At 40.0% G+C, this 14,872-nt stretch overlaps 1 protein-coding gene across 2 annotated transcripts in view; it reads right to left on the minus strand.

Moving 5' to 3' along the window:
- Nucleotides 1-517: 517 nt before the first annotated feature.
- SHC4 (SHC adaptor protein 4) overlaps nucleotides 518-14,872 on the minus strand; it is a 28,725-nt gene continuing 14,370 nt past the window's right edge. Inside the window, exons 4-12 of one of the 2 annotated variants that reach the window (XM_032123085.1) lie at nucleotides 13,939-14,058; nucleotides 12,825-12,878; nucleotides 10,413-10,464; nucleotides 9,275-9,401; nucleotides 7,101-7,278; nucleotides 5,730-5,790; nucleotides 4,176-4,355; nucleotides 2,433-2,686; nucleotides 518-1,743 (exon numbers count right to left, since the gene is read on the minus strand). In XM_032123085.1, the coding sequence (XP_031978976.1) occupies nucleotides 1,588-1,743; nucleotides 2,433-2,686; nucleotides 4,176-4,355; nucleotides 5,730-5,790; nucleotides 7,101-7,278; nucleotides 9,275-9,401; nucleotides 10,413-10,464; nucleotides 12,825-12,878; nucleotides 13,939-14,058 (1,182 nt within the window). In that variant the 3' untranslated portion in view covers nucleotides 518-1,587. The remainder of the gene's footprint in view (nucleotides 1,744-2,432; nucleotides 2,687-4,175; nucleotides 4,356-5,729; nucleotides 5,791-7,100; nucleotides 7,279-9,274; nucleotides 9,402-10,412; nucleotides 10,465-12,824; nucleotides 12,879-13,938; nucleotides 14,059-14,872) is intronic. The other variant, XM_032123086.1, reaches the window with a different exon arrangement.

The following is a 14,872-nucleotide window of genomic DNA, read 5'->3' on the forward strand; positions in this document are numbered from 1 at the left end:
GTAATTGAGTATTTTAATCATGTTATTATCAAAGAATGAAATGTATTTTTATGGCTATGAGCTGAGGATAAAGATATTTTCTAGTACGCTCTAAGTGTGGCTCTTTACATTATATTTTCCCCTCCAAGGAAGCTTGTCTTCCATAATTTTATCCGTATATGACCTCTCCTCTTGTGTTCTAGAGGAAAAGAGCTCATACTACAGTGTCCCATTTACCATGAACACTGGCAAAAAACCAGAATGTATTTTTTTATAGTCAAGATTTCCAGCAACTGCTGAACTCCACAACAATTGTCTGCCTTAGGAACTGAGCCGGTGGGCTGGGAGAGAGACAGAGACAGAGAGAATTATGTCTGCTCATGCCAGAGGACGTTGCTTATCTTAAAGGCACAATTTCCATCAGGCCATCACCTGGACTACCAGCTCATTCCCCAAATCTCCCCCGCCTTTCTTCAGTTACTTATTAAATCGCTGTTTCTTCAAAAGGACCCCAATAAATCACTGTTCACTCTGAATATAGGATTGTTCGTATGTAGAGTATTTATTGTGGCAAAACAATTAATAGATTTCTTTTAAAAGACTTTTTTCCATGTTTAGGAACAAACGGACTCTATGTGAAGAGGGGAAAACTATCTTGTTTTGGAAAGAACACTGAGTAAGGACACATGCAAAGTTCAAACATCTTTTAAATAGTTTTCTCCCCAAATGTATCATTAGTTTTGTTCAGCTTTTCTAGTTTGTAAACAACTATGTAATCAATGAAAATATATTTAGCCTACCTTTAAAAAGATGTTTCCAGTATTAATTGATTATAATAGTAAAATCATATGCAGGACAAAAATATCAAGATCTAGCATGCTTGTCCCTTAACAAGTTCTATTCCAAAATTATATTACATATATTAATTTCAACTTTGTAAATGTTCATAATCTCAAATCTTTTGAGTAGTCAGACAGTGACAAAAAATGATTAAGAAACTGGACAACCTTTCTGTATTGTGAATGCTATTCATTTCAAACATTACTTGCTAGTAAAGTGCTGTTACAAGCAAAATGAAATTGTTAGTGTCTATCGAAAGAAGACGACATTTTAGTAATATTCAAATTGTACTTGTTTTTTGGCAAATAGTTAAAAGCTTAGACATGTTTGTTTAACCACCCAAAACTAATTCAGTATAAATAATATTGGTTTCAATAATTCTATGCTAAAAGGCACATACTAATGTTCCAGCAGTTCTTTCAAGTGAGCTTTTGCATGTAGAGTTTTAATTGTGCTTTTAAATAGTTACTGATTCAGTATGACCTTGAAAGTGACATTTGTACATGTCTAAAATACCTTCTCACAAATGAATCTCACACTCTGAAGGTGTAGTTTTGTTAAGATTAAGATTATATGTATCTATATAACTATGCTTGTTGATCTCTATAGATCTACATAGATATACACATATACATATATTCATACATACACACACAAAAGGGCTTCTTCTGGAACAGCAGCAGAAAGTGCAGTCTATATTTTTTTGACTTGTCTTCATAATAGAAAGTTCAGGTATGAATTGTCTTGGGCTTTGTGAGATCCAAGGGATTATTTGTGATACTGCATGTGTCCCGTATTACTCTCTTTCCTTACAGGCTGCTTCAAGCTCACTTCACTTCCAGAAGAGATGATTGGCAAATTATTTTCCATGTGATACTGAATAAGATGACCCACACTATCAAATATATGGTCTTTGGTTCTCACCTAGTGGAAGAAGCAAAAGAATATATTTATGGTTAGATTGTGTTTATAACTGGTTGAACACGAGCCTAACACAATAAAGTCAAAAGGCACTTAAGCCACTGAACTCACATGAGCAGGACGATTAGGTTGTAGACAGCAATTCAGACCTATCCTCTGACCCACCATTAGCTCACATGAAAAGTAGAGGAAAAGTTAAAGAGACTGTATGTCAAACTGGGCTAATTCTGCAAAGGGGAATGAAATAACCTTTTTTTTCTCCACAGAACATAGTTTTCCCTAAAGCCTGTGGAGGATTACTTTTCTGATTTACTCTCTCCTCAGAGATGTCACTCAAGACTGCTCTTCTAATCCTAAGCAGAAGAAAGTAGAATTGAAGTGACAACAAACCTTTTCTGTATCCAGAAATTAATAATTTAAGGATAGGGTTATTTTTTTCTAGCACTAACGATTAGAAAGTTGTGTTAAGTGTCTACACTAATTATCAGCACCTGGACTAGCAGTATTTAAGTCTCTAAGTGGTCCTTCCATGTACTTACAAGTTTTTGAACTTTCAAACCTACTGCAACCACTGGCTATATTTAAACTAAACTGGATGGTATCAAATCAATTCCACTTCATGGAACACATCCATGCATTTTGATTGAAATATCTGAGCAGCACTGAAATTTCATTATATGAAATATTCATACCTTGCCCTCAGGATCCACCAAGAGTAGATGCTTTGCCTGCCCTCCCTGAAGTCCACTGAGGACATACTGACCAGGTGACGTTGTGCTCTCTCGTACCAGAAAATCCCCGTCATTGACTAAGAGGCTCTCTGCTGCTTTCCTGTTCAATTTGCCATGGTAACAATCTTCATTCTTTAGCTGTTGCTTTATTTGTGGCAGAACACAGGGACCAGCTGTGTTGCTTGTGGCACTCTGCTGAACAGCTTCCGGTAACTCTAAAATTAAATGAAAGGGAATGTATTGGACACTTCACCTAGAACTTCATCCTAAAAGGATGCAAGACAATGTTTTTAATAGTTTTCCAAAAATTCAAACGATTCAGTCTTGAAGCTGTGATCAAGCCAACCTTACAGACTGTAAGAATATGCACGCAAGAAGTCTCTCGACCCTCCAGTGCATTAGGCAAAATTATCACACCACCTCTTCCCCTACCTTAGATGGGAAAGCCTTTGGTCGCTAGGCAACAGGGATCAGAAACAGGAATTTTTCTGACGCTGTACTGGTTTGGGGTTATATTTCTTTGATTGTATGAAAAAGTCAAATCTTCCTTGTAAAAACAAGATTTTTGTTGGCTTTTTAGCTTTCTTTTTTTTTTTTTTTCTCTTAAGATCTTGTTTTTCCTTCTTCCTTAACAAGCTCTGAAGAGATTGTCACAGATCATTGGGAGAGTCATGTTGAGTGGCTCCAGCTATGTGCAGGAATGTAAGACAACATAGCCAACATAGCCAGAAGGGAAGGATTACAGCATGATGCATTTGCTGTGAAAGAACGAACAATTACCAAATGTACTAAAAAAACTGGGTGGCTTGGGATATAGCCAGTCAGACTGCAGATGATTCACAGGCAGGGTTCTTCTAAGGAAAATAAGAGGATACCACTTCTTCAATGGAATTGTGCAACCTAAGGCTCCTCAGGATATAGGCAGTTCTTTTTAGAGCATGATGCAGCCCCAAGTTGGAAATGTCTCAATGGTCACAGATTTCTTTATTGTATTTCCTTTATTGTCCAGTCCTTTTTCCACTTTCTTGTGTGGAGCCAACTCTGACAGAGAAAACACTCAGTGGGAAACCATAAAAGGCAAAGCTGATAAAGTGTATTCAGTAATGAGGACAATCAGTAGCAACCATATAATCATTTAATGGATATCCACCACTTTGAGTCCATAAATCAAGTTTTAATTTGACATACATTTAATCGATACCACAGATCAAACAGTTTGATTTAGAAATTATTGGATGAGATTCAGTGGTCACTTGTGGAAGAACTGAGAAAAGACAATCATAATAATCTCTCTGTAATCTTGCATGCTACTGCCTGTGAAGCAAAGGCATCTGAGGTCATTTCCACCTTAGTGTGCTTAAGACCTTGAGCATATAGGAGAACCCCTTCTCCTTGAGGCAAGGTGCAGTCCCAAGCTTGTATCATTCTAAAGACTTGCTTTTTAATCCCTGTGGCGCTCTATTCATTGTCGTAAATCAACTACAGAAGATGAAAGGTTACTCTGCTTGTTTACCATCACTACTTTTACTCCTTAATCCCCTTTCTCTTGAATTTAACAAGCAAAAAGAACAACCATGATAGATCTCTTCCTCCCAGCTTTTCTATATTTCTTATGGGAAACCCAAATCTTTCTCCATGCAGAGAGATGAGAAGCCCCCCTCCTTCCAGCACTTAGACAGGTATGGCATTGCAATGGGAACCTACTGGCCTGGCGCAGCGGGCTCCCAGTGATCTGTGCTGTTGCTGGACCTCGGGCTGCACAGGCTGCAGACTGCAGGGACTGGGTGTTGATGTAACACGGATCATCAAAGAGATCTGCTTTGTGGGCAGGTTTCAATGAGGTTGCCTCTTTTATTGTCTTCTGTGATCTCTCATCACAATTACCTGCAATTAGTATATAGTATGCACAGATTTCCTTCTTTTAGCTCAGCTTTAAGTAACTGTAAAAGCTGAAATAGGAATGATGTTCTTCTTTATATCCCACTAAAGTAATTCAGAAGGAAAAGAAAAATGCAAATGAACTTCTTTTTCCTTATGGCTAGAAGGCACAAGGTCCAAAATTAATCAGAATGAAGTTTTCAGAAATGTTCTGCACTAGTTCAGTGCTGCTTCAATCAATGTCAGCAGTGAACCCCCCCACAGATTGGAAAGACATTAATACATATGACTCTACAGAAACACAAACCATATACATTATTTGTTGCAAAACCCTTTCCTTCCCCTCTGCACCACAAAAAGAGCTTGTGGGAAGCTGAGCAATTCTCTCTCTTGCTATTCTGGTGGAGAAGGGAAATATGAAGGAGATTGGCGCTTTGAGGCTCTGCCTGGAGAGCCAAAGCCACATCTGTCAGGTTAGGATCCAAGCCTAGGAATAGGCTAACAGAATATCCCCTGCAGGGTAAGAAAATAATAGCACTTCAGCTAGCCAAATAGCAGGCATATTTTTGCTCTTCAACAAACGTTTTATTCATAGATCTATCTATTCATTCATTCTTTTATTTGTTCACCCTCTCTTTGTAGAAACCATTTGATTCTCCTTTCCTTGAATTGGAAATAACACAAGAAACTGAAGTATCCCCTGCAGACAGTGTAATGGACTGCTTCAGAGCCGTGCAGGTGGGAATTCAGAAAGGACCTCATTGTGCAGTGAAAGAGAGGAGCTGAGGAAATGTGCTCAGGGCATCAGCTGTGGCAAAGGAAGTCCAGAAAGGGATGGAGGCTGATGATCTCCTGGGGTCCCTGAGAGCAGGTTTTGCTAAAGGCAAATTGATCCTGGGCACAAAGCTGCCTAAGGCAGGGGAAGGGCACAGTCACACTGAGAAGCCAGGGATGCTGGAACCAAGGGACCAGGTTCTGTAGGAACAACCCGATGCTGATACTTTGGGTCTCACTGAGCATTTGTAGGAGAGGGCATATATTCAGAGACTGATAAGTAATGAAGTTTCTTCCTTTTTCAAATGGTATGAAGAAAGGGAATAAAACAACAAAGAGTATAAAAGAGAATTAAAAAAAACAAAGAGCTACTGTACAGTATCATGAGAAGTAAAATGAGTAAGTCTGCCAGCAGACATGAAGATAGATCAGTGGCCTTTAGAAAAGCTGTAAGGCTTTTTTGTCTGCACTTCATCTAGGGAACTAAAAATGACCCACTAAGTAGAACACTTTTCACCATTGTATCGAAAGCCAAGGGGCAGCTCTTCCAGGCAGCCTCTTCTGGCTAATTCTGCATATGCATGAGAAGGAAAAGAGAATACATACCCACAGTTTTGTTTTCTTCTGGACAATTTTCATATATATTGATGAACTTTGGGCTGCCTGTCTGCAGAAAAATTTTAAAATTGGTCACATAAGGCAGTCCCTTAGAAAACTCAGGTAATTTCAATACATCTGTGCCTCACTTAAGAGACATACAGATAATTAAGCATGTTCTTCACCAAAAAATTCCCATCTCCTCGAATAATATTTCACACTGATACTCTTCTTTCTGCAGGATGTCACATCTGGACTCCAACCTCATATAACTGCCCAGTTGTGTATCTAAGGTTTAGTATATACACAGTATAACTCCTGGGTAAGAAAGCTCAGATTTTCTTATAAATGTCCCTCATGATAAAAGCAAGTACAGGTATCATGGTTTGAAAGTGAAATGGTCACTAAATTGTCTGGGCAGCACTGAAAGAGAAAGGAAAACCAAAAAGTAACACCCCATGCGAAAAAGGCATTTGCATTTACATGCAGGGTAACTCCTTGCAACAGCTCTGGCAAGTGTCAGGTGCAAACTCAGGATACAGTACAACATTTTTAGAATTAGAGAACTGTTGGGGAGGTGGAGACCTGATATATGGAGTATGGTTCACATTAGCAAAAAATGGAGCAGTAGCAGAGGAACACGCAGCAGCCTGGGAGCAGTTGCCACCAAACACGAATAACACTTGGGAGCAGCAAGTTTTTAGGCAGAACCAACTGGATCCCAGCAGGCACATCTGAGTGTGCTCCCTCTGAGCAAAGTGGTGGTGCCTTCTTTCCTGTGTGGGGAAAGGATGTGTTCCCAAGGACTTGCATAGCAGGCTTTGAAATCTGTGCAGCCAGTCTAAACTTGGCTTGTTCTACTCCCTGATATGTTTTAATTTCCCACTATCCCAGATAAGAGCCACAGATATCTTTTGCTGATTTAACAGAGCTTCTTGAAACAATCCAAGAGTAATGAATATTGTATATATATTGCAATCAGTCAATGTTGTGTGTATAAATTTTAGAGCATAATGCACAGGGTGAAATATTTATTAGATCACAGAATCAGGAGCCAGGAGGTCCCAGATTTTGCAGATGTTCTCTCCAACAAGCCATTTAAATTGGTATCTATTTTCTTCTCAGAGCTAAAGAGTGAACAAGGGAATATTACTTGGTCTCCTAAAAGTACTCTAAGGACAAACCAGTTAATATTCAGAAAGTGCTTTGGGATTCAATTATGTACTAAGCATCATTAAATCTAGCCTAAAAAAAACCTTTTCCCAGGATAATCAGGACCTGGTTCTGATGTTAATGCCATGCTTTAACACCACAGAAACATTTTATTATTCATTCCCATAATAGGCAGCGAATATTTATCCCAGAAGATGAGGTACTTACTGAGCAATACTGCTTTTTGCACTGGATAGGACACTTAGCCCTTTGGTCTGCCTGCACTTTCATTCGCATGTCTAACACTCCACCGGTGGGAGGCTCCTTCCCTGGAATTTCGTTGTAATATTCATGATCCTCCCTCTCCCGTGAATTCCCAGCTGATCCATTAGCATTTGCTGCCTCGCTGAAAAAAATATGGGGGGGGGGCGGGGAAAGAAGATTCTGATGTAATCAATTGCTTTCTAGTGTAGGCAAACATCCCCAGTGCCTGCACATCGCACAATACACAGATCCGCCATACGGAGGCTGTAAAGGGCTTTGGGCTGGAACTTTCAGAGCTGTTTATTTTTCCAGTTACTTCTTCCTGGATTAAAAATAGAGTCATGACAGTTTGGGGTAAAGGGAAGTACAGTCATTTCATTAGCACCAGGCAGCCCAGACATATTTTCAAGTCAAAGAAAAGGTAAGAGGCAACTACTGAAACTTTAAGAATTCCAAAGCATTGTTCATTAAGGTATCCAAAATGTGACCATAAAACTAATTCTTGTGTCTTCTTGACTCAACTCTATAAATCTAGAGATTGCTGGCGGGGGGGCAGCCAGACTTCAAGAGATAAATTAAAACCTCATGGCATTTAGTCAGACAAGCCTGCAACTGTTTTAGAAAATCAAATATTGCTACAAAAAACAAAAAACAACAAAAAAAAGTAGCTGTCCTCAGTGGCATGTACCATTTTAATAACCACAATCAATGTTCTGGTTCAGCTTGAAGGGAACACTGAATGACATGAAGAAGAACACACTATGGGTTTTTTTGAGTGAAACTAGAATGAGATAGTTTAAATGTACAGCTGATACACTACAAAACAACTAGGTGCTTCCTGTACTGTCTCCGGTCCCAAAATAAAAAAACTCATCTCAAATCTTACTTCTCTGATTAACAAGAGTATAATTGGATAAAAGGCCATGAGCAGGAAAGAGATAATGTTCAAGTAGCTGATTATGTGATATGCAGTGCAAGTATTTGATTATGTGATTCATAGTAGTTTGGAAGGGAGTGACTCATTCACACAGCAATATCCGACTTCTCTGCCCAAGGACCATCCTCCAAGGCTGGCTGTGGGATATGCTCAAGGAGGAAATCTAATTACCCTCTTCCATTTCTCCCTGCCCCTATGCTACTTGTGACATAACCTAGCAGCGTTTCTTAGGCAAGAAAGGCTTTTCCTCTGGTTATTTTCCCCAGGGAAAGCAGACCAGTTTTAGCAGTGGAATGGCAAGAACCACCATATACATTGGAATAAATATAAACTGGAATTGGAGTTGCATTTATGTAATGAAACCAGCTGTGTTCCAGAGATACTGCCTGCACAGAACTCCTGTGCTCAGGGTGCAGGTAAGCAGTGCCACGGCTTTACCTACTCATAGGAAGTATCAGGCAATCAAATTTGGTGTTACAGTAAAAAGAAGCCTGAGGAAAATAGGCATGGCTAATCTGTGAGGAGAGCCATAAATTAGAGCAAGAATTGTGTCCCCAGTGCAGTGGAAAAAGGGTAATTGAAATGGGGAATTGTGGTCCAGAAACTAATCTAGGCCCTGTATTTTGGGCAATGTGCAGAGGACAGGGCTTCACACTTTAAAATGCCAAGTGGTGGCTGTGTTTATTTCAGTACATGAGGCTGATGTAAGTCACACCAGGTGAAAACTGAGGCTGCTGCCAGGACATGAGCAGAATAGCAGAAAGGTGAATTAAAATGGCTTTTTTTGCCACCACACACTTTCTACAGCTGCAGCGAGCTTACACTTGGCACAGGTCAGGACTGAGCTCAGTCTCTGTGTGTGTGTGTGCTATTTATAGAGCTGAACTTACTTGGGCAGAGTAATTTGAACATTTGTTCAACTCGCATGACTTAAAATAAGGATGCTTTATCTAAGGAACAATACAGCTTAATTCTGTGTTCTGCACCTGTACAAATGTCACAGAAATCAATGAAGATTACTGGAATAAGCTAATTTTGGTATCTTATACACTGCATATACAGGCATATATTACAATTATCCTATGTCCAGAAAGCATACTCAAAGCATCTTACTTATGGATCACTCTTCATAGTGTATTGTTGTCCTGAAAAGTACTAAAGAGAAGGAAACTACCGGTTAAGTGACTGAGAATATGCTGACCTTTCATTAGATGTAACCAGGCTGGATGGGTTCTTCAGGTACTGTCTGAACCGGAGCTCAAAAGCCTGCCCTATGGTGTTGATCACCTCCTGTGCCATCCCATTGGGACATTCCAGGATGTGGCATGCTGCAAGGAGACATCTTACTTTAGTTAAGTAAATGCAGTTTATACCAGAAAGTAGAGACTCAAGCTGTATTGCTGATAGCAGAAAAGCTAGGCATGAAAATATGCATGTAGATAGCTTTAGGACATTATACAGACTGGGATGGTTCATGTGTTAAGGAAATTGCTCTAGGTTTTTTTTAAGCATAGTATCTTCTTATACCTCAATAAAATAAACTCTCCATTTATGCTTCTTGCATCTCCTTTTCTCCCCATGCCTGACAGTAAGCACAAGTAGGGGAGAAACTACCAATGTGCAGTTTTCACGTGAAGCAGCAAGACAAAACAAGTATGGGCAGCTCTGGCATCCTGGGGCTGAGGGGTGGCAGACCACACTGTGAGGCTGCAATCCAGATTCTCCAGAAAACATCCTGCTTGTATGAGCCACCACAGCACCTTAGAGTGAGCTTTCCTGAGAGCTGCCACCACCAACTCCATAGACATTGGCAGTGTTGAGAACAGTCTGAGAACAGGCTGGCATGAAAGAAGCAGCCAAATGCCAGTCTTTGATGTACTGCCCATAAATAATGAGTGATGGAAAGGGATTTTATCTCCTGGGCTAGGCTCCAGAGGGGAAAAGGTCTTGTACACCTGAGTACATGCCCCACTCTGCCTTCCAGCAACACACCCACAAGTCTGGGTTAGATGAGGAGGCTCATTCACTACCCTTCCCTCACTTGAAAGTTGTCTTGGAGCAGAGCAGCTGCCCACCTTTTCTTTTCCTACCCCTTCATGGAGCCAGCAGCTAGTACAGCTTTAGTCTGACCTGCAGTCTCACTTCGTTGCACAAAGAACATGGCATTTAAAGTCACAGCCTGCACACTATTACCCCTACCCATACAGCAAAGCCAGAAATTGTACAGAGTATTGAGCTGTTCAGTAGCTTTCTTATTTTAAAACTCAAACAATTCCTTGTTACATACAAATAAAGCAATCATATAAACACATGTAAGAATTGGAAAATTGTTTCAATACCTCTCTGGTTAACAGGGTCTTTTGCTACATATGCCACGTAATCTGTTGTATCCTACAGGAAAGAAGACAACAAATGTCTTGAACATTATAATTATGAACCACCCTACCACCACAGCAAAACAATTGAGTATAGACAGATACATGTTTAGCTTTAAAATGCACACTTCTTCTAGGGAAAAACGAGCAGAGGTACTAGCAAAGTGAGCTAAGGAAAATATCAGTGACACACTGGTAGCTACCAACACTTGTCCCATATTCTTTTTCTTCTAAAAAATGCACTAGACCATTTGGCATTCTTTGAGTCTCCAGTAAACCATGTATTCAATTCCAGCTCTGCAACAGGAGTAGAAACACAAGTGGTGCCTCATCAGCAGGCAATGCTGCTCCTTCCTCTGCTCCCAAGGAGCTCACAGCCTCTCCTGTGTAACACATCAGGGCTGTGTGACTGCTGGGCACAGCTTCTGGCTGGGACAGTGCTTATCAGAATCAGTGGAACATAAAATAGTGCTAACATACTGCAAAGGATGAGTCATAATGTTTCCAATTTGTAGCAAAAAGATTGAATTTTGAAGGCATCTTAGAGAAAAGGTAAACTTTCAAATTACGCGGAATAAAATGAGTATCTGATCTCAATTGCTGCTGCCCGATTTTAGTCTGGCTACAATCAGGTTAAATTACCCTGGATCTCAAAGCTGCTGCTGAGATCAGACAACCTCAGTATAATCACTTTTTTCTTTCTGATTCTCTTTCCAGCCATCACTGAAATAATCCTCTTTTTCTAGTCAAACTGAAAAAGGAACTGGAATAAAAAAATTAACATTTCTAATGATACCACAAAAGCAAAGAGTGGCTTGATAATTCAGTTTTATAGTCAAATTGGTGAGGTAATGAATAACATTCTTTTAATTATTAAAGATGCATTTTGTTATTTTGGATCTTTAAGGTGGGAAGGGGAAAATGCAATTCACAGCTTAAAGGCATGGCTCTCTTGAGGGAAGATGCAATCAGCTGGCAGGAAAAAAGGCCCCATTTGCAATATGCACAAGAACAATCGTTTAATAATTCACAATGAATGACACAAGAGGCAGGTCTTAGGGCCAGCAGAACTTGTCCTAGATAATTTTTTTAAAAATCTCTAAAGTTAATATCATTAAAACAAAGCAAGCTAAATATTTCTTATGCATCTAGTGAACTCAATTTCCTTCCTTTTCCTTTCAACTTTTTCTTAAAGTTCATAAATATTTTAGGATAGATATTTTTAAATAAATTAGATCTAGGGAGCAACTAGGAACTAGAGTAACTGGAGCAGTACCTGCTATTTTTTATGTCTTTTTAATGTTTATGTACATGCTTGAATGATTTTGCTTTAAAGGAAAGCCAGAACAGGCTTAATTCTCAGGCAGAATAGTGCTACTCCTTCATAGCCCAGAGCTATGAACTTCACTTAGACCCTGAACGTGGGGCAGGTGGACAGACATGCCCTGTGGAAACTATCTCCCATTTTAAATGTAAACAGAATTTTGAAAAAATTACCTGAACAAGACAACAAAATTGCCCCTTATGTGAAGGGCCACTAGATTTATAGTCACCACTGATGAGCAAGACCTCTATTTTACATATCCTCCCAGTAAGAAGTGTCACCAGCTGCACCACCAAGCCCATTTCTTGCAGCACATCTGTGTGCAAGCACATCTCTTGCTGACCCTGCCATTAAGCACTGACCAAACCCAGCACTGTGTAGCCTCTGAAATCTGATGAGGGCACTGTGCAAGACCAGTGCAGGATAATAATACAAAAAACACTAAAAAAGGTAAACAAGCCCTAAAGAATTACTTATCCAACCCAGATAGATGCCATCTCCTGCTTACAATCATTGCAATAAAGAGTTTGGAATAGAATAAAAAAAACCTCTGGGTTGAAAACATCCATGACTACATGGCTGTGACACTAGGAAGAACAGCCCTATCTGCAGGAAAAAGGTGGTGATGCCACATCTGTCTCATAGGAGCTCTTTGCTTGACTCAAAATTAATCTAAAAATTTAGAGGTGCCAGTGCTGACAGCTTTTGTGACAAGGTATTGGATCACAGGGACCACTGAACAGATCAATTCCTATGTTCGCATTCTTATTTTTAGATGCCCACGTCAGAGGGCTTTTGAATGGACTGAGGCTCACGGATGGGCAACAGGAAATTTAATTGTATGTGTCTATTAAAGATGCACTGAGTCTATTCCACATTCCCTTTTCAATTTCAGTCCCTCCATTTTCTTGTGTTACTGGTCATGATCCAGAAATGCAGTGTACTCTGTTAGTGCTTGTGGAAGGAAGGGATGAAGCAAAGTATTTGCAGGTAACAATTATTATGTAAATTCATTATACCTGCAGAAGTGTATCTTATAAATCAATACTTACTGGGTCACCTCCAGAAGCAAATGAGATGGACTGCATGTGATGGTTGGCAATAATCTGAAAAGCATAACAGAATAGTTAAACATGCTCATGGGCCACATTAGAAGACAGCAGAACATGTCTTCATAGAACAAGCAATTAAATTCATAATAGCCCAGTTTATTAATTTATGCATATCTCATTTAGGAAGGAAGGAGATAAAAATAGGAATATTTTTGAGACTACCTGTTCATGTTTAGCAGTGTCTAGAAACCTGAGTACTCTTCCTTAAAGAGTTTCCAGAATTAATTCAACCACCAACTTCTAATTGTACCCAAAGGAAGGGAAACCTGGTGTCCTAATCCCCTCCTGGAACAGATGTGCAATGGACAGGAGACCTCAGCACTACAGACAAAGCCCTAAGAGCTCCTTGATGCTCAGCATGGCACCAGCTCAGTGCAGGACTCCCAGAGCCAGTGAGCCAGAACTACCTCCCTGATGTTCCCCTGCTCCAGCTTGGAGCAAAACCTGCTGCTGGTCTGGGGCGAGATCATTCTGGGAGCCGATACCAACAGCTGAGGGAGGAATTGGGTGGGCAGGACAAAGATTCTTTTCATATCTGCCAAGAAGGAAGGGAGCACAGCCCAGTTCTAAGCAAATCCAGGCTCTCAGGAACACACCTCAATGGAGCCTGGAGACTTCACATAGTATAACTGATTGTACACGTGTATTACCCAGCTGTAAAACAGCTTTGAATGACACCAAAGCCAAGTTCTGACTTAGTATCTTTATCAATTTTTTTTTCCCTCCTAGAACTTGTCAGAAACTACAGCTGGGCCCAGTGCCTTGTTTATTAGGCACTTTACAGGCAAACACATCCAGAGAAACAGTTTGCCAAGTGCTCAAGGATCCCTCCTCATGGAACACACCATCATGAACTAAAAGGACCTGCTGCTGTATGTTCAATTCCTCCAAAGTGCTTTCATTTTTTAATTCAGAGGCATCATGTAATTCAGCTTCAACAGGGTCTGCTAAAGGGTGCTGCTTTCCCTTTGAAGGGCACAGCCTTTTGTCAGAAGCCAGGAAGAAGGAGAAAACAGTAGCATGGAAAAAAGGACACTGATTACATGTATCCTACCTGCTGTGTGTCAGCATTTATCAAAGTGAGGCTGCTTGTTGAAATGGTCAGCTTTATATTCATGCCAGAAAACTGAAGGTTACTTTTGCCAAGTACAGAAGACAGAAACTTCACTGGAGGCTTTGAACAAAGAAACAAAAGAAAGAGGCTGTCAGCCCACTCTGTGAGGGGCAGAAACATATCAAAGTCAAGTAGCTTTTACGGTATCTTATTGAAACTTTTAATGGAGAAAGGATAATGGCTTGATCAAACACAAATAGATCTTCTAACAAACATCAGCTGTGAATACAATACTGGTAGGAATGGGTTTTATGTCAACAATAGGAGAAAAAAGTTTTAAAGCAAAATCCCAGTGAGCTAAATGCTATAGCTCAGTAATTCAGAATGTGCAATTTTCCTTCTGAACTCTTCTTTGTTTCCTAAGGATGAAGTGTTTCTGGGTAAAGCAAGAAATTCTCTCATGTATTCCTTTTTCAGGAGCAAGTTCATTCCTCTTGAGCTCCACAGTTACAGAAGGAAATCAATAAGTTCCACTGGACACAACCCAACTGTAACCACTGATGTTGCCCCTCATTGCATCCCAGTTACTTAATAAAACCCATTAAACACTGCCATTTGAGCTGTGTTTAATTTTTTATATATATAAATAAGTAGCAGATAACTTCCAGTGAATCAGCTCCCTCTTCCAAACCAAAAAAAAAACCCCAATTCCAAAAATTTAGCAGCCAGAGCCTAGAACTTGTAAAGCACCACACACAGCAAGGGCTGGTAGAAGCAGGAACTCTGGGCAAAGCATTAATCCTGAGAAAAATAAAAGGCGTAGCCTGAGCCCCAAACCAAAAGGGCTAAACACCCTGCAACCAGTGCTTCCATGTTATCCAGGCTGAGTTCAGATGGATTAATATGTGCTAATTCCAGCACGGATTGAAGCCTG

This window comes from Corvus moneduloides, chromosome 13 (genome assembly GCF_009650955.1).
Source record: "Corvus moneduloides isolate bCorMon1 chromosome 13, bCorMon1.pri, whole genome shotgun sequence".
NCBI lineage: Eukaryota > Metazoa > Chordata > Aves > Passeriformes > Corvidae > Corvus > Corvus moneduloides.